The 19,042-nt window shown below is 58.4% G+C and overlaps 1 protein-coding gene across 1 annotated transcript; it reads right to left on the reverse strand.

The window, feature by feature from the left end:
* Positions 1-282: 282 nt before the first annotated feature.
* Positions 283-18,838, reverse strand: SIRT3 (sirtuin 3; the record flags this gene model as incomplete). Its single annotated transcript, NM_001177331.1, is given in 7 exon segments — positions 283-654; positions 1,879-2,088; positions 4,462-4,623; positions 11,981-12,081; positions 13,112-13,344; positions 14,541-14,718; positions 18,767-18,838. Coding segments are annotated over 7 exon segments (960 nt in total). The 5' UTR covers positions 18,822-18,838.
* Between the last annotated feature and the right edge of the window lie 204 nt (positions 18,839-19,042).

Genomic DNA, 19,042 nt, shown 5'->3' on the forward strand with positions numbered 1-19,042 from the left:
ACACCTTCTGGGTGGCTCGGGGACAGGTGGTGCTTCTGCCCAGGTAACAACAGCTCACACGCTAGGAAGGAGGGTGTGCATAGGTGTGCGAGAGGGGAAGCAGCCACTGCACAAGACGGGCGCCCAGTGCGGAAGTACATGGGGCGGCCTGAGCCACGCTGCTGGCGAGGTCTCCACGTCTGAGGAAGCCCTGGGGGCAGGGGATGAGCTGGGTCCTCCCTCCTCTGAGTGCCTTCCAGGGCCCCGTTCCACGTTCACATCAGTTGTCCCTCAGAAGAGAGAAACACAGTTTTTTCTATTAAAATTTACTTTGTGCAAGAACGGTCACACTGACGAGACCCATGTGCCGGAAGACCCGGAGGGCGTCACTCAGCCCTCAGCAGACGCTGGGCTGCCCCCAAGGGGACAGGCAGACTGCTCTGGGATTCGAGAGGGCCACCCCACCCAAGTCCAGCAGCAAGCAGACAGCTCCCGTCTCCAGGATGAGACACCATCGCAGTGGCAGGCACAGCCGTCTGCTGCTCCAGGTCACAGGTCCTGGCTCGGCCAAAGCTGTCTTCAGGCACATGGTCTCACCAGAAGCCGGATGTGGCTCTCTGCGATGTAGCCGCTTCCTGAACGTGGGCGAGCGTCCTATGTGTCCCGGCCGTCAAGCTGGAGCACAGGGGAGAGCGACTGGGTCAACAGCTGATGGGCCCGCAGATCTTAGGCCCAGGTCAGCCCAGCTGAAGACGCGCAAGACAGCCATGAAGTAAGCTGCACTCCCTGCAAGTGCTGCCGTGCGCCAGGCGTGGCACAGCACGGCTGACGGGCGCGTCCTGAGGGGCCTTGATTCCCACCTCAGGATGGACATGCGCTCACGTTGCCAGAAACATTTACTACTGGAAAAGGACTTCCCAGGGCTACAGGGCTACTTCCGGAATCCCCAAGGGCCCTGGCTGCAGTCTGTGTTTGTGTGGAACCAGAAAAGCAGAAAAAGGTTCCCTCTGCGCCCGCCAGGCTGACCTGGCCAGTGAGCAGCAAGAGACACCCGGGAGTGTCCTGTCAGCTTCCAGGCCGAGGTGACCCGGCAACGTGTCTGAAGGTCTTTACTACTGACTGTGTCGTGAGTCTCACAGCCAAGCACTGGAGTAAGCGGCTCTTGACCCGAGAGCGCTGACACCTGGACCAGGGTGTGGACGCTAAGTGCTGTCTCAGACCCCCAGGAAGCCTCGCGTCCTCTCCGCGGTTCAGTCTTGGTGAGATACCAGGCTGCGACCAGAAGGCCGGGGCCACTGCCCATGGGATGCAAGAGGAGAGTGCTGGCTCCACAGCCCTGAACCTCAAGGCGGGCACAGCTGTGGCTAAGGAATCAGGACTAGGGACAAACAGGTCAACTGTGAGGTGTCCGGTGGGACACGGGCAGTGTCACACCTGCCTGTAGCCATAATGGAATGCTTTCTGCTGCCTCTCGTAACAGCCCTCGGTACGCGGCCATGCACGCCACATGAGGCTCAGGGGAACTGTTTTCTGCGACTTTGCTATCGTGGAGGTTGGAAAGCCTCGGGACACAGTAACGGGCCAGAGGCCCTCACTGCCCCAGGGCCAGCCTGGTCCCACCCAGGCATAGAGGTTCTGTGACCGGCATCAGCCCACGGCCACCTTCCAGGCCTCAAAGGGCAGCCGTCTGGTCAGAGTGCAGACGTGGCGGCCGCTGGCTGTCCGACCACAGGTGAGTGCCGTTAGAGCCAGTGTCTTCACCTCTAGGTGGAGGTCGCTGGTCCAGTCAGTGCCCGGCACGGGGCAACAGCAACACACCAAATTCCTGGTTTAACCAGCGGGCTCCATGCCAGGCAGAACGGACCCCAGAGCTTGGCCAGTCCTGCGTGGCCAGCGTACCTTTCTAGTTTCCCGCTGGATAAGGTCGTGCATCTCTTCTGTCCAGCCCAGAAGCTCCACCAGCTTTCCCACGCCGTGAACCACGTCCCCGAGCTGGGCCACGTCCCTGCCACGAGGACGAGAAGCCAAGGGTCCCACCAAATCCCAGTTGATGAGCAGGCGGGGCACGGAGCTCCGCACGGCCTCAGACAAGCTGGCGAAAGGCTCCACCTGAAAAACAGCCCAAACCTGAGGAGCACGGGGTCCACCCCTCGGCCACCAGCCTGGCCTGGGTGCCCCGCTCCTCCTTTTCCTGCTTCCCGCTCTGGCGTCTTTGACCCAGCTGCCCTGCCTTCAGGAGGGGCTGGTGCCCCCTGGCCGGGTCCCTGCACAGCAGGGCTGAGGTTCTGCCCCTCATGCCGTCAGCCTTCCACCCAGCACCCGATGCCAGGTTCACACACGGTATGAATTACCTGGGAAGAGAACGCTCAGTTCATGCCTTTCATTGGAAAGATTTCAAAATAATTAAAGACTCAAATGTAAACAAAATAATTCTTGAGGAAAATTGAGGGTTTATAAGTAAGGATTGGGAAGGGCATTTTTTAGGCAAGATGAATCAGATAAAACAAAGGAAAGGCCGGCGCCGCGGCTCACTAGGCTAATCCTCCGCCTTGCGGCGCCGGCACACCGGGTTCTAGTCCCAGTTGGGGCGCCGGATTCTGTCCCGGTTGCTCCTCTTCCAGGCCAGCTCTCTGCTGTGGCCCGGGAGTGCAGTGGAGGATGGCCCAAGTGCTTGGGCCCTGCACCCCATGGGAGACCAGGATAAGCACCTGGCTCCTGGCTTTGGATCAGCGCGGTGCGCCGGCCTCAGCGTGCCAGCCGTGGCGGCCATTGGAGGGTGAACCAACAGCAAAAGGAAGACCTTTCTCTCTGTCTCTCTCTCTCACTGTCCACTCTGCCTGTCAAAAAAAAAAAAAAAAACAAAAAAAAAAAAACAAAAAAAAACACAAAACAAAGGAAAAAGGAGATGTGACTGTGTAAATACCACCTCGCTGCTATCTACCAAAAAATATTACCATGTAGAAAATTTAGAGATTTCAAAGCCTCTCATCACCACAAATGTTCCCAGCACAGGGGCCTGCTAAGCTGCTCTCCCCTATCAGTGCCAACTCCTGTCCTGGCTGCTCCACTTCCGGTCCAGCTCCTGCTAAGGACCCTGGGAAGGCAGCGGTGATGGCTGCAGCCCCGTGGGAGAACCACGTGGAGCTCCTGGCTCCAGCCTGCCCCAAGCCCTGGCTGTTGTGACCATCTGGGGAGTGAACCAGTGGATGGAGGCTCTATCTCGTCTCTCCGTTGCTCTGCCTTTCTAATTAAGTAAATAAGTAAGTCTTAAAAACAATAGTACTAGGGGCAGGCATTTGGCCAGGTGCTCGAGGCACCCACGTCCCACCCAGGTCTCCCACATGGGTTGCAGGGACCCAAGTATTTGAGCCACCTTCAACCACCTTCCCAGGTGCATAGCAGAAAGCTGGAACTCAAACCAGCACTGATCCGGGATGTCGGCAGTGCCAGCCACGGCTCAACCCGCTGCACCACCATGCTGGTCCCCTAGGACCTACACAATCAGGAGAAAAGATTTCTTATCTCTGAAAATGAAGATGGCAGAGGCTCCTATGTCCACACCAGGCAGCCGGGTGGTCAGCCAGGCTCCGCGTCATGTGCTGCCCACCACCATGGCCCCAGCACGGCCTGGCCTCCTCCCCTACCAACCCCTCCGCATCCGTCCCTCTATCGGCCCTCGCTGGTTATCCAGCCACCTGCAAGGCCTCTGCCGGGCTGCCTGCTCCCCTCTCGGTCCCTGCGGTTGGCTCCCACCACGCAGGAAGCTGCTGCTACCGTCTCTCTGCCCAACCCTCGGCAGCCAAACTGCCGACGCCAGCTGGCCCTCACTGCGGCATCTCCTGCCAGACGACCCTCAGCTGAAACCCTTGTCTACCACTCGGCTCCATCACCCTCCTGACAATGCGCACGCCACACAGCCAAGAGAGGCTGCAGCCCGTTCCAGCCTCTCGGCTCTCCTGAGGCAATGTGGCACCTTGTCTGTCCCAAGCACCAAAACAGGGCCTGTCTCACCAGCACTTGCTGGGCAAATACAAGCCCTGGGCCTCTGTGGCCAGCTGGGCACCCCGGGCACAGGCTGCTCTGGCCCTCCACATGCCTGCTGCCTGCACCCAGGCAGGTACCAGCTCACGTCATAGCTTCACTCCCTGCTCTCGTGTGTTCGGGAAATTCCTGAGACTCAGACTCAGGGAGCGCAGGGCTTGACTGTTGCATCAGAGGGCTGGGTGTGCCCCAGGTGGCTCCCCTCCTGTGTTGCCCCAGCCCGCCTCCCTGCCCAGGCTGCCTCACACTGGCCCACAGCTCCGCCTCCCTCAGGACCAAACTGCTCACTCCAGCCCTTGCTCCCCACAGTCTCTGTCCTCTGTCCCGGGGTCAGTCTTCCTGCACTGACCTGGGAGGCGCGTCCCTACCTCAGCACCCCTCCTTTCCCCCACACCACGGCCCTTGCAGCTGCCCCACGGCCACTCCCCGCAGCTGACGAACCTCCAGGGAAGTGCCCAGGATGAGCAGCAGGTCCGCCATGGGGAAGTCGACCACGTGCAGGAAGAACCTCTGCGGCAGCGGCTCCCCGAAGAACACAATGTCGGGCTTCACGACGCCAGTGCACACGGGGCAGCGGGGGACCCTGTCTGCCATCACGTCACCCTGGGCCACAGTGAACAACACAGAAACTTCTTAAAATCCATACAGGTGCCGGTTCAAGTCCCGGCTGCTCCACTTCCAATCCAGCTCTCTGCTGTGGCCTGGGAAAGCAGTGAATGCCCTGCAACTGCATGGGAGACCCGGATGAAGCTCCTGGATCCTGGCTTCAGATCCATTGCAGCCATCTGGGGAGTCAACCAGCAGATGAAAGACACCCCCCCTCCCCCTGTAACTCTACCTCCCAAATAAAATCTTTAAAAAAATAAAAAGCACCTTTAAGTCAGTCACCAGAGCTGAGAGTAGTGCTGTGAACCCCATGTTCTCAGCTCAGTGGTGACTGCCATTTGCCTCATCACTTCCGACCGTTCTCCAGAACTGGGGCATGGGGTAGCAGTGGCAGATCCTGGGCATCCGGTGACCTCACCCACCCACTCCTCGCAGACACTGCTGACACTGCCACGTGCCAGGGTGTTGTCTGGTGCGCAGGGGACAGACCCTGTCCTTGTTCCAGCTGGAGCGAGACTGCACTGCCTCAGCTCAGCTTCCACCGCGGATGCTGCTGGGAGTGACACTGCAAGCATGCCTCCTCACGGGCCAGGACGGAGGGGATGCAGGCCTCCTCTGCGTGCTGCCCGCACGGATGCTGCAGCCAGGGAGAAAGCACAGGGGAAGATGGCTGGCTCGCCATGAGACGCCTTTGTGAGTGAGGGATTCGCTTTAGCTGGCTGAATCCTGCAAGAACCAGAAGAAGCCAAAGAGACCCACAGCGCCCGATCTTACCAGGTACTAGTAATAAACGACACTGTGTTCTATTTAACTTGAAAGAAAAAACACAAGGTAAGCTTGAAATAGCTACTAAGGATTGAAAAGCATAAAAAGTAATATGGTAGATACGAAAAAGATCCAAAGAGAATTTCTACAAAGAGGAAGTAAAAAGTTTAAACCTAATAGAAGAGCTTTAGTCTCTACTACAGAGCAGGATATTGACAAACTAGAGAACAGATCAGAAGAAAGTACTGGATGAAACACAGGCGGGCGAGGAACCAGGGCCGGGCAATCTACAGCTGAAGGCTAACAGTCGTGCAGCAGGGAGTGGCGAAGATGCCACAGACGCGCAGCAGACCAAGTAAAAGGGAATTCCTACGCAGACCCGCACAGTGGGACTGAAAAATTCCAAAGACAAACAGAAACATCAACGAATTCTAAGCTTCAACGAAAAGGTAACAGACCCAGCATGGTCAGCACAAGGCCTCCTACAGGACAGCAACGTCAGAGAGCGGACTTGACCCTGACCTGCTCCAAGACTTGCTGGAAAGCCACAGGAGTCAGAGCTGTGGCACGGTAGGGAAACGGCCAAACTGATGCGACAACTGTCACCCACAGATCCTTACCAGGAGCAGAGGGAAGCAGCCTTCTCTCCACAGACAGTGCTGGACACCAAACATCCCCAGGCTACAAACCAACCCAGGGCGGCCACTGGGCCCAGTGGGAGTGCCCGGGGTTCCCATTCCAGCCCCAAGTGAAGTGGGTGGGGGCGCTTGAGCTCTTTCTCTGTCTCTAATAACAACAACAACCAGTAGGGGGAAAAAGAGAAAGCATAAAATAAGATAGGAGACTTAAATCCAAACATCTCAGTAATTACACTGATAACAAGTGGACGAATCATTAGATTAAAAACAAACAAAAGCAAGCCATGTGCTGTAAAGAACAATCCAACAGAGACCTAAGAATACAGAAAGACTGAAGAAGCAGGATGAAGACACGAGGCCAGAGCACCTGACACAGGACGGGATAAAGCAACTACGGATTTACTTTTAAGACTTCATTTTTTATTTCCTTGAAAGGCAGACAGAGACAGAGGCCTCCCATCTGCTGGTTCACTCCCTAACCCTGCAGCAGCCAGGGCTGAGTCAGGCCCGGCCAGGAATCAGGAACTGCATCAGGGTCCCCACGTGGGTGCAGGGCCCCAAACACTTGAGCCATCCCTGCTGCCTCCCAGGGTGCATTAGCAGGGAGCAGAGCAGGGACTGGAAACCCAGGTGCGGGGCGGGTACAGGCGTCTTCACGGCAGAGCGACGCTGCACGCTTCCATGCACCCTCACTGCTTCCTGTCAAAACAAATAAAGCAAAATGGAAAGAAATACAAGTGACAACAAATGCACAGAGACATTTTAACACAACTCTCTCAGAGTTTACCAGACCGTGCAGTCGCTAAGCTGGGCACCTGGCCCAGTGGCCCTGTTAGGTGGGAGTCAGGAATCAGCCTGTGTGAGAGGGGCCTGAGGAGCCCCTCAGGCTGCAGGAGCAGCCCAGATTCACCTGCAGAGTCCCACCGGGGTGGGCGCAGCCCTTCCCACAGGGGGAGCTCCCCAGGACAATCCTCTCTCCTCACCCCCAAATGGGCTACCTGGCCTGATAACAGTGAGCAAACCTGCACAGCCTTGCTCCAAGGCAGGTGCCCCAGGGGAAGCGCCTCTGCCCAGCTGGGCTGAAAGCACTGAGTAGTAAAACCTGGGAGGAATTTTCTTTGTCCTGGAGAAGGAGGGGAAGGAGAAACCATGGAATCTGTGCTCAGCACCAGCTCTCTGCCTCCAGACGTGTTCTCTCCATTTAACCATGTGACCTCGCTCTCCCCCAGTCCCAGCGACTGGGCGCTCTCTCTGTCCCTTCCGATCTGACGGATGCCCTGTCCCCAATAAACCTTGCTACTTTGCTCTGTCTCATGTCTGAATTCTTTCTTGCGTGAAGACAAGAACCCCGCCACAACTTCCGCTAACAGGGAGTCACTTGTGATCCTGCCTTCCAGGCTGGGGACCTGGATTCGAGTCCCATCTCCACTTCTGACTCCAGTTTCCTGCTAATGTACACCCTGAGGGGAGCAGGTGATGGCTCAAGAAGTCGGAGCCCTGCCCATGTGGGAGATCTGAACGGAGTTCTTGGCTCCTGGCTTTGGCCTGGTTCTGCCCTGCTGTGGGAATCATTTGCAGAATGAAGCAGTGGATGAAAGAGCTATCTCTCCTTTGGATAAATAAATATTTTGTTTTAAGATTTGCTGGAGGCCAGCACTGTGGCACAGTAGGTTAATCCTCTGCTTTTGGCACCGGCATAGTCTCAGCTGCTCCTCTTCCAGTCCAGCTCTCTGCTATCATCTGGGAAAGCAGTGGAAGATGGTCCAAGCATTTGGGCCCCTGAACCCATGTGGGAGACCCGGAAGAAGGCCCTGGCTCCTGGCTTCGGACTGGCCCAGCTCCAGCCGTTGTGGCCAACTGGGGAGTGAACCAGCAGATGAAAGACCACAGGTGGAAGCTTAGCCTACTATGCCACAGCACCGGCCCCCAGAAAAAGCTTTTAAAATTAGGTAATATAAAACATTTGAACAGAAGTAAACCTGCTTTTGTGACCCTGCATATAAACATGCATTCAACAACTACAGAATGTAGTTTTTTAATCAATTAAGCAACTGCTCGATCTGAAAGGCAGCTACAGCGCCTCTGTGCGGCCTCCATCAGGAACCCCTCCAGGCCCTTCTCCACCTTTTCACCTGGGCTTCCAGAAGGGAACACAGGAGGGGCCACGCAGGATGGAGTGAGTATCCCACTCTGGCTGGCCAGTTTTCAAAAGCCCTCAGTGCCTTTCTACTTAGCATTGCAGAAAGGTGTCCAGGCTGGGCTGGCGCTGTGGCACAGTGGGTTAAAGCTCTGGCCTGCAGTGCTCTGGTTCAAGTCCCGGCTGCTCCAATTCTGATCCAGCTCTGCTATGGCCTGGGAAGGCAGTAGAAGATGGCCCGAGTCCTTGGGTCCCTGCACCCATGTGGGAGACCTAGAAGAAGCCCCTGGCCTCAGATCAGATCAGCTCTGGCTGTTACAGCCATATGGGGAGTGAACCAGGGGATGGAAGACCTCTCTCTGTAACTCTTTCAAATAAATAAATCGTTAAAAAATGTTTAAAAACATAAATTTGTAACGGAGGCAGGGGAAAAAAAAGGTCTCCCAATTTGATTTTTTTAAAAGAAAAAGAATGGGGCTGGTGCTGTGGCATAGTAGGCTAAGTGGGCACCTGTCTGAGTTCCAGCAGCTCCTCTTCCAATCCAGCTCCCTGCTAATGCTGACGGAAAGGCAGAAGATGGCCCAAGTGCTTGGACCCCTGCACCCACATGGGAGACCCAGAAGAAGTTCCTGGCTCCTCGTTTTGGATCAGTCCAGCTCTGGCCATTGCGGTCATCTGGGGAATGAACCAGCAGATGGAAGACCTCTCTCTCTCTCTCTGCTCCCCCTGGCCCCCATAACTCTGCTTCTCAAATAAATGAAACTTTAAAAATTAAAAAAGAAAGAAAAGAAAATTCATCCACATCCATAGCTCCCACCACCTGTCCTATGAGAAGTCTCAAATCTACCTTCCAGCTGCCCCTCCTGCTCCCACAGGATGTCTTCTGACACCCCATAATCAACTCTGCCCGCTGCAGGGCCTCTCCTCAGCCTCTGTCCCCTGCAGCTGCTCAGCCCCAGGCCTCACCATCACCCCCTCCCCACAGTCGGCTCCTGACCAGACAAATTCCACCTGCTGCCAATGCAAATCCCTCATGTTGTCTTCCTGTCAGGAGAGTTGAAGGCCAGCACAGCTGGGGGGCTGTGCTGCCAGGAACAGGGTCTCGGACAGCTGCCCACCAGCCGCCCACTCCTGCGGGCATCCTGGCCCACAGCCTCTCCTGGTGCCTGGGACATGTTTTCAGTAAAATTCCAAGGACACTCCACTGCAGTTATTGGCAGACTTCTTCTTCTGATTTGCTCCTGCACCTGTAACACCCAGGAAAGGGCCTGGCACGCGGCAGATGACTTAAGAAACCGGTCATTCTGGGAGTGAACACGTTGGCAGAAAGGACACCCTGCATTTCTGGGAGTCCCACCAGGAGCCAGATTCACACTTCTTGAGTCTGCATCTCTACAAAGGTAGAGCAACCCAAACAGCCCAACATGGACAAGAGGACTGACAGAGAGACCAGTGGCAGAGAAGTGAGCGTCCAGAGACGACCCACACACCACGTCCACCTGGCCTTCAACAGGGGTGAGGAACCTTCAACAGGAAGGGGCAGTCTCTGCAACAACCACCCACATGCCCACAGGCCACAAAAGGGAGCTGGACCCCATCTCATGCATGTACAAAACTGTGGCAAAATGGACCAATGGCCTGCATTTAGGAGCTAAAAGCCTGAAACTCTTAGAAGAAAACCTAGGGGTAAAGCTTCTAGACCTTGGAACTGACCGTCCTTTTTTTTTTTTTTAAAGCTATGACACCAAAGTATGACCAAAAAAGGAAACAACATATATACTAGATTTCAACATTACCGACTTTTGTGTCAGAAGACATCAAGACAGCAAGGAGCAGGTGTCTAGTGCAGTGGTTAAGATGTCCCACCTTGGAGTCCTTGGGTTCCAGTCCCAGTCACTTTTTTTTTTAAGATTTATTTATTTATTTGAGAGGTAGAGTTACAGACAGCGAGAGGCAGAGACAGAGAGAAAAGTCTTCCATCCGCTGGTTCACCCTCCAAATGGCCACAATGGCCAGGGCTGTGCTGATCCAAAGCCAGGAGCCAGAAGCCAGGAGCTTCAGATGGGTCTCCCCCGCAGGTGCAGGAGCCCAAGCACCTGGGCCGTCTTCTGCTGCTTTCCCAGGCCACAGAGAGAGCTGGATGGGAAGAGGAGCAGCCGGGACTCGAACTGGCACCCATATGGGATGCCAGCACTATAGGTGGAGACTTAACCCACTGCACCACAGCACTGACCCCCTCCCCACACCCCATCACTTCTGATCCAGCTCCTTGCTAACGCACACTCCAGGAGGCGGCAGATATTGGCTCACGTACTTAGTTCCCTGCAACCTCGGTGAGAGACATGGATGCAGTTCCAGGCTCCTGGCTTCCACCTGGCCCAGTGCCGGCTACTACAGGCATTTAGGGAGTGAACCAGTGGAGAGAGGGTAGGCTCTCTCTCTCTCTCTCTCTCTCTCGAATAACAACAAAAATAAAAATAAAAAAGTGAAAAAAGACAAATAATGGGAGAAACTATTTGTAAATCATATATCTGGTAAGATTCCAGTTTCCAAAATAAGGGACTCTTACAGCTCACAATCAAGACAACACAATTAAATTCCAGGCAAGACTTCTCCAGCGAAGATACAGATGGCCCACAGCACGTGCAGGACACTCAGTGGGAAATGCAATCTAACCAGGATGGGACGCCGCTTCTCGTCCCTGGGGACAGCTGCAGTGAGGCGATGAGGCGCCCGCAGCCCTGTGCTTCTGCTGGAAACATACCACGGTGCTGACAGCTCCCCCGAGGGTGACCACACGGCCTGGCAGTCCCACTTCTAGGCAGGCCAGCACACCCCAAAGAACACAAAACAGAAACCCAAATGCATTCTTGTACGTGCACATCCCAAGCAGAACTAAAGAAGAGGACACAACCCCGACACCCACCGGCCCGTGAGTGGACACACACACCAGGAGAGAACTGTTTAGCCATAAAAAGGAGTGGATGTGGGTGGACCGTCAAAACACGATAAATGAAACAAGCCAGACACAGAGGCCACACGCTGCATGATTCCATTTATATGAAGCTCTCTATGGAGACAGGAAGCAGCCTGGTGGCTGCCGGGGGCAAGGAGTGGGGAAATAGGGGAGCGAGGTTTTCTACTGCGAGGACCAAAATGTTCTGGGTGCAACACAGCTGCACGGCACCGCACATGTGCTGTGTTCCCGCAAATTGACACTCGAAGTGGTGAATTCTAGTTACAAATATTCACCTCAATGAGAAATACATAAATAAAAGACAGTTCTTTGCTGTGCCAGTACTTCCGGGTCACATCTCTAGCTGCCAAGCTTTTTCCACTCACCCCATTCCAGGTTACGGAGCCCACCCCGGGGAAACACCCACAGAAGCATGTGGGGCACAAGGCAGACAGCAAAACTTACAAATACCAAGGGCTGTTCACAACAGGCGACTGGCTATGTGGGACGTTCTGTAACTACTATAAAGGGTAAGCAGAAATCTTGGCAACAGCCGCAAACTTCACTCTGTCAAGGAGCGACCTGCGGCACACTGAGCTGCTCACGGCTGCACTAGTGAAGAGAAGTGTGCACTTAGGCGCGGCTGTTTCCAGACTGCAGCAGCTCACAGCCAGCCGCTCAAGCAGGCAGAGGCCGGGCTGGACACAGATCATCTTCCTCACATTTCTATGTACCACCTTAAATTCTTTACAAGCCTGTATTACATTTCTAATTTAAAAGAGAGAAGTAGTTCTGCATCATGACTGTTCTGCTGTCCACCACACGGTGAACCGCAGCAGAGCCCTCGGGGGAACTCACCCTGAAGTCCTCCCCGGGGAAGCATCTCCGGCAGACGGTGCAGCTGGCAGAGGCGAAGGTCCCATGGGCTTCCACCAGCTTCGAGGCAGGGATGCCTGCCACTGAAACCAACCAAAGCCAAGTGCGGCGGCCTCAGGGACAGGCAGGCAAGTCCAGGAGCAGAGATTCTGGGGTGGGGTGGGGGGCGGTCCCAGGCAAGCCTGCCCTGCTGTGTCACCTGCAAAGGACCCTCACCCACCTGGAACCAAAGCGCAGTACAAGGGGCTAGCGCTGTGGCACAGCAGGTAGAGCCGTCACCTGCAGTGCCAGCATCCCATGTGGGTGCCAGTTAGAGACCCGGCTGCTCCACTTTCGATCCAGCTCCCTGCTATGGCCTGGGAAAGCAGTAGAAGATGGCCCAAGTGCTTGGGCCCTGCACTCTCTGTGGGAGGCCTGGAGGACGCTCCTGGCTCCTGGCTTTGGAATGACCCAGCTCTGGCCGTCGCAGCCAACTGGGGAGTGAACCAGTGGATGGAGGAGCTCGCTCTCCACCCTGAGTCTCTATAACTCTCTGTCTTCCAAATAAATAAATATATCTTTAAAACAAAGTATAAAAGCCACCTGCAGCATGTTCAGATGAAGCGCACCCTCCCCTCAAAGCAACCTTCTCCTGCAGACAGCAGATAAAACGAGGGCACAAATCCCACTGACTGCTTGGGGGGCTCGACAGAAGTGAACGTAAAGTCGGTGCCGCTGCCTGGTTTGAAAGGTTCTGGGGGCAGAGGAAGGGTCTCCCTGCAGGTCGCGTCCCACACCCCACCCTAACTGCAGCGCTGAGCCAGGGCCAGGTGGCCCCCCCCTTCCCACAGGGCCCACCCCAGGTAGCGACAGGGTGGCGAGGACACGGGCTCCTGAGGGCTTTTCCCATCCCAGATCAGCAGAACAATGTCACCTTGAGTTCTGCCCCAAACTCAGCCCAGCAGGGATGCTGGGAAAGGGGCTCCCACAATCCAGGGAGCATTGCTGGTGGGGACAAAGGCATGACCAGCTGGCCTGAAACAGACTCCGGAGGCAGCATGAGCGCCTGGGCCCTCCTAGAGGCAGGACCAGCGCCTGGCCTGCAGGAGGGCTCCCTCGCAAGGGAGGGCTCACCTCTCTCCAGCCCGTCGATGTTCTGTGTGTACAGCCGCAGGAGCAGTCGCTTGTCATGCAGCAGTCGGAGGAAGTAGTGAGTGAAATTGGGCCTGTAGTTCCCAGGGTACAGCTCCTTGGCCAATGTGAAGAAGGGCTTGGGGTTGTGAAAGAAAAAAGCGAGTTCAAAAATGGCCTCGGGGTAAGGGATGTCATACTTCTGGAGGTTGCTATAGAGGCCGCTGCCTGGAGTCCTGCAGAGAGACAGGGAGAGGCTCTGGGCCCTGGCAGGGAGTAGGAGAGCTGAGCACAGCAGGTAGGGGGGAGAGCCAAGCACAGCAGAGGGAGGAGGAGAGGGGCGGGGCAGAGCTGAGGGGGGAGAGCAGCAGGGGCAGAGCTGGGGGGGAGAGGAGCAGGGGCAGAGCTGGGGGGAGAGTAGCAGGGGCAGAGCTGGGGGGGGAGGAGCAGGGGCAGAGCTGAGGGGGGAGAGGAGCAGGGGCAGAGCTGGGGGGAGAGCAGCAGGGGCAGAGCTGAGGGGGTCAGGAGCAGGGGCAGAGCTGGGGGGGAGAGTAGCAGGGGCAGAGCTGGGGGGGAGGAGCAGGGGCAGAGCTGAGGGGGGAGAGGAGCAGGGGCAGAGCTGGGGGGAGAGCAGCAGGGGCAGAGCTGAGGGGGTCAGGAGCAGGGGCAGAGCTGGGGGGGAGAGTAGCAGGGGCAGAGCTGGGGGGGAGGAGCAGGGGCAGAGCTGAGGGGGGAGAGGGGCAGGGGCAGAGCTGGGGGAGAGGAGCAGAGCAGAGCTGAGGGGGGAGAGCAGCAGGGGCAGAGCTGGGGGGGGAGAGGAGCAGGGGCAGAGCTGGGGGGAAGAGGGGCAGGGCTGGGGGGGAGCAGCAGGGGCAGAGCTGGGGGGGAAAGGGGCAGGGGCAGAGCTGGGGGGGGAGGAGCAGGGGCAGAGCTGAGGGGGGAGGAGCAGGGGCAGAGCTGGGGGGGAGAGGGCCAGGGCTGGGGGGGGACAGCAGGGGCAGAGCTGGGGGACAGCAGGGGCAGAGCTGGGGGGGAGAGGGGCAGGGGCAGAGCTGAGGGGGGAGAGGAGCAGGGGCAGAGCTGGGGGGGAGAGGGGCAGGGCTGGGGGGGGACAGCAGGGGCAGAGCTGGGGGGGAGAGGGGCAGGGGCAGAGCTGAGGGGGGAGAGGAGCAGGGGCAGAGCTGGGGGGGCAGGAGCAGGGGCAGAGCTGAGGGGGGAGAGCAGCAGGGGCAGAGCTGGGGGTCAGGAGCAGGGGCAGAGCTGAGGGGGGAGAGGGGCAGGGGCAGAGCTGAGGGGGGAGAGGGGCAGGGGCAGAGCTGAGGGGGGAGAGGGGCAGGGGCAGAGCTGGGGGGGAGAGGAGCAGGGGCAGAGCTGGGGGGGGGAGAGCAGCAGGGGCAGAGCTGGGCTGAGGCCGTCTGGGGTGTCAGGGGACCTGAAGTCTGGGATCCCACTGGGAGTGCTGATGCCAGCTCCGGCCATGACCACCACCCTCTGGCAGGCTCCAGTCCGAATCAGCTCAGCTACATCCTGCAGTGAAAACCTCTCAGGGCGTCCTCTGCTTCCAGAGATGCTTGGAGCCCTCGCCGACAGAGAGACAGGCCTTCTTCCACCTGCAGTGCTGACAGAAGAGTGGCAAAGCTAGCCCACCACACGAGTCCCTTCAGCACCAGCAAGCACCTTCCGCCCTCCCCGTCTGTGCTGAAAGGGAAAGCAATGCCCAATCAGAAATCAACACTTACGAGCAAAAATCTCATGGTAAGGACACTGCACAAATAAGGGAAGCTTTGTTTAATTCCCAGCCCAGGCTGAGAGAACACAGCTCACACAGCAGGTTAAGCAGTCAAGAGGGCTGCTCTGTGGGGGCTCTGGGCAGGCTCTCAGCAGAGCTGCACACCCTCTGACACATGTGGGATGTGACAAACACAGTGACATGGAAATAAAACAAGGGGCCAGCTCTGTGGCATAGTGGGTAAAACCAGTTGCAGTACCAGCATCCCTATGGGCACCAGTTCGAGTCCCGGCTGCTCCACTTCTGATCCAGCTCTCTGCTGTGGCCTGGGAAAGCAGGAGAAGATGGCCCAAGTTCTTGGGCCCCTGCCCCCATGTGGGAGACCTGGGGGAGCTCCTGGGTCCTGACTTTGGATCAGACCACTCTGGCCATTGCAGCTATCTCGGGAGTGAACCAGAGGATGGAGGACTCTCTCTCTCTCCCCCTCTCCCTCTCCCTCCCCCCCCTCTTTTTCTCTCTCTGCCTCTCTGTAGCTTTGCCTTTCAAATAAATACATAAAAATCTAAGAAGGATGGAAGGAAGGGGTGGGGGAGGAGGGAAGGAAATTCAAATTCTCAGACTTCCAAGCATCACCGTTGGGCAGGAAGCAGGGTCTGGAGAAGGAAACAGCCCGGGAGCCAGGGGTTCGAGCTGCCAGAGAGCAGCCGTGACTGCACGTCCAGGCAAGGCAGTGAGCGTAGTGCCGCTCAGGGCCCTCTCCCCCACGCTCTGCACAGCCAGGACCCACGGCTCTCACAGGGCGGCTGCCAGGAGTGATGGTCTTCCACAGGACTAAGCACAGACACAGTGATGGTCTTCCACAGGACTAAGCACAGACACAGTGATGGTCTTCCACAGGACTAAGCACAGACACAGTGATGGTCTTCCACAGGACTAAGCACAGACACAGTGATGGTCTTCCACAGGACTAAGCACAGACACAGTAAGCACTCACAGCTTGCTTTATAAACTCAGCCCCAGGACCGCAACAGGACACAGAGGCAGCACGAATATCACGGCGCCTGCAGCAGCTCCTGAAAGGTCCTGCTGAGGTCTGCGGCCAGAGGAGACAGGAGGTGCTAAACGGCTTCTTGGGGCTCAGCTTTTGGCTCGGAGGCCCTGGACTGCACCCCGTCTTCACTCCTGGGTCACCAGGGCGACTTGCCCTAGCTCAGGACCCTCGCAGCCACCTCTGTCTTCCAGCACAGTGCGCCTCCGCCACGGCAAGTCCGTCTGCAGTGCGCAGCCCCCTGCAGCAACGGGAGCCCCTAACCCTCACCTCAGCAAGTAAACAAGGCCTCCAGGGAGCGCAGACACAAAAACGGCACAGCACAAGGGCACACCTGCAGGTCGTGCTGGGACACTTGTCGGAGACAGGAACAGGACGCCTCTAGGAGGATGACCACGGGCACTTCTGTCTGCTCTCCACCTTCTGGTCCTTATGGGATGGACGCCGCAGTCTCCGGGTGAACCAGTCTACCTCACTGCCGCTGCGGTTTCCCCCAGAGCTCTGCTCCCCACGGGCCCTGGCATCTCAGCCGGCACGTCCACCTGGTGACAGCTTCGAGCCTCCAGGACTGCCTGCTCTGCACCCCATTCTAGCACACAAGGCCCCCCTGATTTCTCTGCGTCCCCTAAGTCCTCATGTTCCCAGGCCCTTTCCCCACCCAACACTCTCTGCTTGAACAGGCCTTGGTCCACTCAGCAAGTCCAAATCTCACAGAACCAAGGCCAGGATCCAATGCCAGCTCCTTGATAAATCCCAGTGAGAGGTCCCTGGCCCTCCTCCCTAAGAGGACAGTCCTGGCTCCCGTCAACCTGCCTGCCACTCAGGCTGGGCCACCGACAGTGTAATCCAGGCACCCGTCTGCCCCCACAGACCAGGGGGCAGCCCTGAGGCGGGGCCTGTGAGGACGGAAGGCACACTCTGCAGGAGGGGGCGCAAAAGGGGTCGGGTCCCTCCAGCGCCCTGCACCTCAGCTGTCACGGACAAAGGCAGGCAGACGGGGTAACTGCTGGTCTCGCTGACAAAGACGACAGCGGTGAATCCCCCCAGACAGCACAACCAGCAGGGAGGAACACGCCTCCCTCTGCTCATCCCAGGGGCGCGAGGGGGCCAGCGCGGTGGCGCAGCGGGTGACGCTGTGGCTTGCAACACCAGAGCACAGGACCCAGTCCCAGCTGCTCCACTGCCAGCTCAGCTCCCTGCTGGAGCGCCTGGGAAAGCCCGGGAGGCCGGCCCACTACCTGGCTCCCTGCCACCCACATGGGAGACCCAGAAGGGCTCCAGGCTCCTGGCTTCAGCCTGGCCCAGCCCCAGCCGTTGAGGCCACTGAAGACTGACAGTGGATGGAGGGCCTCTTTCTCTGTCCCTTGCTGTCATCCTGCCTTCCACGTACACAAAGTGAGCTTTTTATAAGAGGAGTGCGTGAAGCACTTCAGCAAGGCACCTGCCCTGAGCTCGCGCAGGGAGGTCTCCAAGGAAAACCGGCAGCCGGCCGGGAGGGGAAGCCCCGGCTCCGCACCGCGGCCCCTCCCCCACTTGCCACCTGGCAGCAGGCCGTCTGTCTACTCGAGGGCATTTGCTGAGCTCCGCCCATATGCAAACCACAAGAAACACAGGGAGCGGACACCCAGACCACGGCCGTGTGCCCGCTGCCGCCTGGAGTTCCTCACTCAGCCACGTGAGGAAAACGGGCGGACGACTCGCGGCCGGCACCTTGCTCTAAGGGTACTGGCGGGAGGCGACCCTGAGAGCCAGGCACGGGTGCCAACTAAGAGACGCAAAGGGACATCCACGCCAGAGCCCCACAACCTGAAGCTGAGGACCCAAGTTCCAAGAGCCCAAAGGACCGCTCGGCTCTGACGCCAGCGCAGGCAGGGGCACGGCCACCGGCCGGCCCTGCATCAGCTCAAGGAAGCGAGCAGCCGTCCTGGCCGCTGGCCCTTCCAGAAGCACAGAGCCGGACACGCAGTGGGGGTCCGACCCGGCGTCCGGCTGTCTCCACTGCACGCTGAGGCAGACAGCGTCAGAAGGCACTGTCACTCAGAGACACTCAGCTCGGCTCCTGGACAAGCGCCCGGGCGCCATGGCGGCGAGGGACGTGCAGTGCCCACGCCAGGGGCTCCTGACGTCCCCACCTGGAGCCCCAGGCCCAGAAGTCCGCCGGAAAGCTGGGGTGCACACGAGGGGACTCGTCAAGGGCGGCCGTGGCAGGACAGGCGGGGGCTCCTCCGACAGAACAGGACGCGGTCACTCAGGAACGTCCACACTCGGTCAGCACGGGACCGGTCACTCAGGAACGTCCACGCTCGGTCAGCACGGGACCGGTCACTCAGGAACGTCCACACTCGGTCAGCACGGGATCAGTCACTCAGGAATGTCCACACTCGGTCAGCACGGCCGTGATCAGTCACTCAGGAACGCCCACGCTCGGTCAGCACGGCCGTGATCAGTCACTCAGGAATGCCCACGCTCGGTCAGCACAGGACCGGTCACTCAGGAACGTCCACACTAGGTCAGCACGGGACCGGTCACTCAGGAACGTCCACACTCGGTCAGCACGGGACCGGTCACTCAGGAACGTCCACACTCGGTCAGCACGGGACTGGTCACTCAGGAACGTCCACGCTTGGTCAGAACAGGACAGGTCACTCAGTAATATCCACACTCGGTCAGAACGGACGCGGTCAGAACGGGACCGGTCACTCAGGAACGTCCACACTAGGTCAGAACGGACGCGGTCAGAACGGGACCGGTCACTCAGGAACGTCCGGACACCCGCACGGCGGCATCGAGGACGGACCCCAGCCCCCAAACGCCCCTGAGCAGCGCGCACCCGGACGCCTCGGAGCTCGGCGCCTCCCTCTGGCCGGCCCGGCCCGCTCACCTATCGGGCCCCACAGCCTGAGTGCGGCCACGACCCGCTGGCTCCACAGCGCCATCTTCCTCCGCGGCCACCCGCGTCCACAGGATCACGCACTGTCGGCCCCTTTCCACGCCCCAGCGCGCCCTACGCCGCTGCCCGTCCGCGGACCCCGCCCCTCTGCGTCCTGTCCCCGACACGTGGCCACGCCCCCTTACGGACTGCCCCCTCGCCGGCGCTTGGTCCCGCCGCTTTACGTCCCGTCCCGCCCCGCCCGCGGGCCCGCCCCTTTAGGTGCCG

The sequence above is a fragment of the Oryctolagus cuniculus genome, chromosome 1, assembly GCF_051225735.1.
Source record: "Oryctolagus cuniculus isolate XC-2025 breed Fujian yellow rabbit chromosome 1, ASM5122573v1, whole genome shotgun sequence".
In the NCBI taxonomy this organism is placed as follows: Eukaryota; Metazoa; Chordata; class Mammalia; order Lagomorpha; family Leporidae; genus Oryctolagus; species Oryctolagus cuniculus.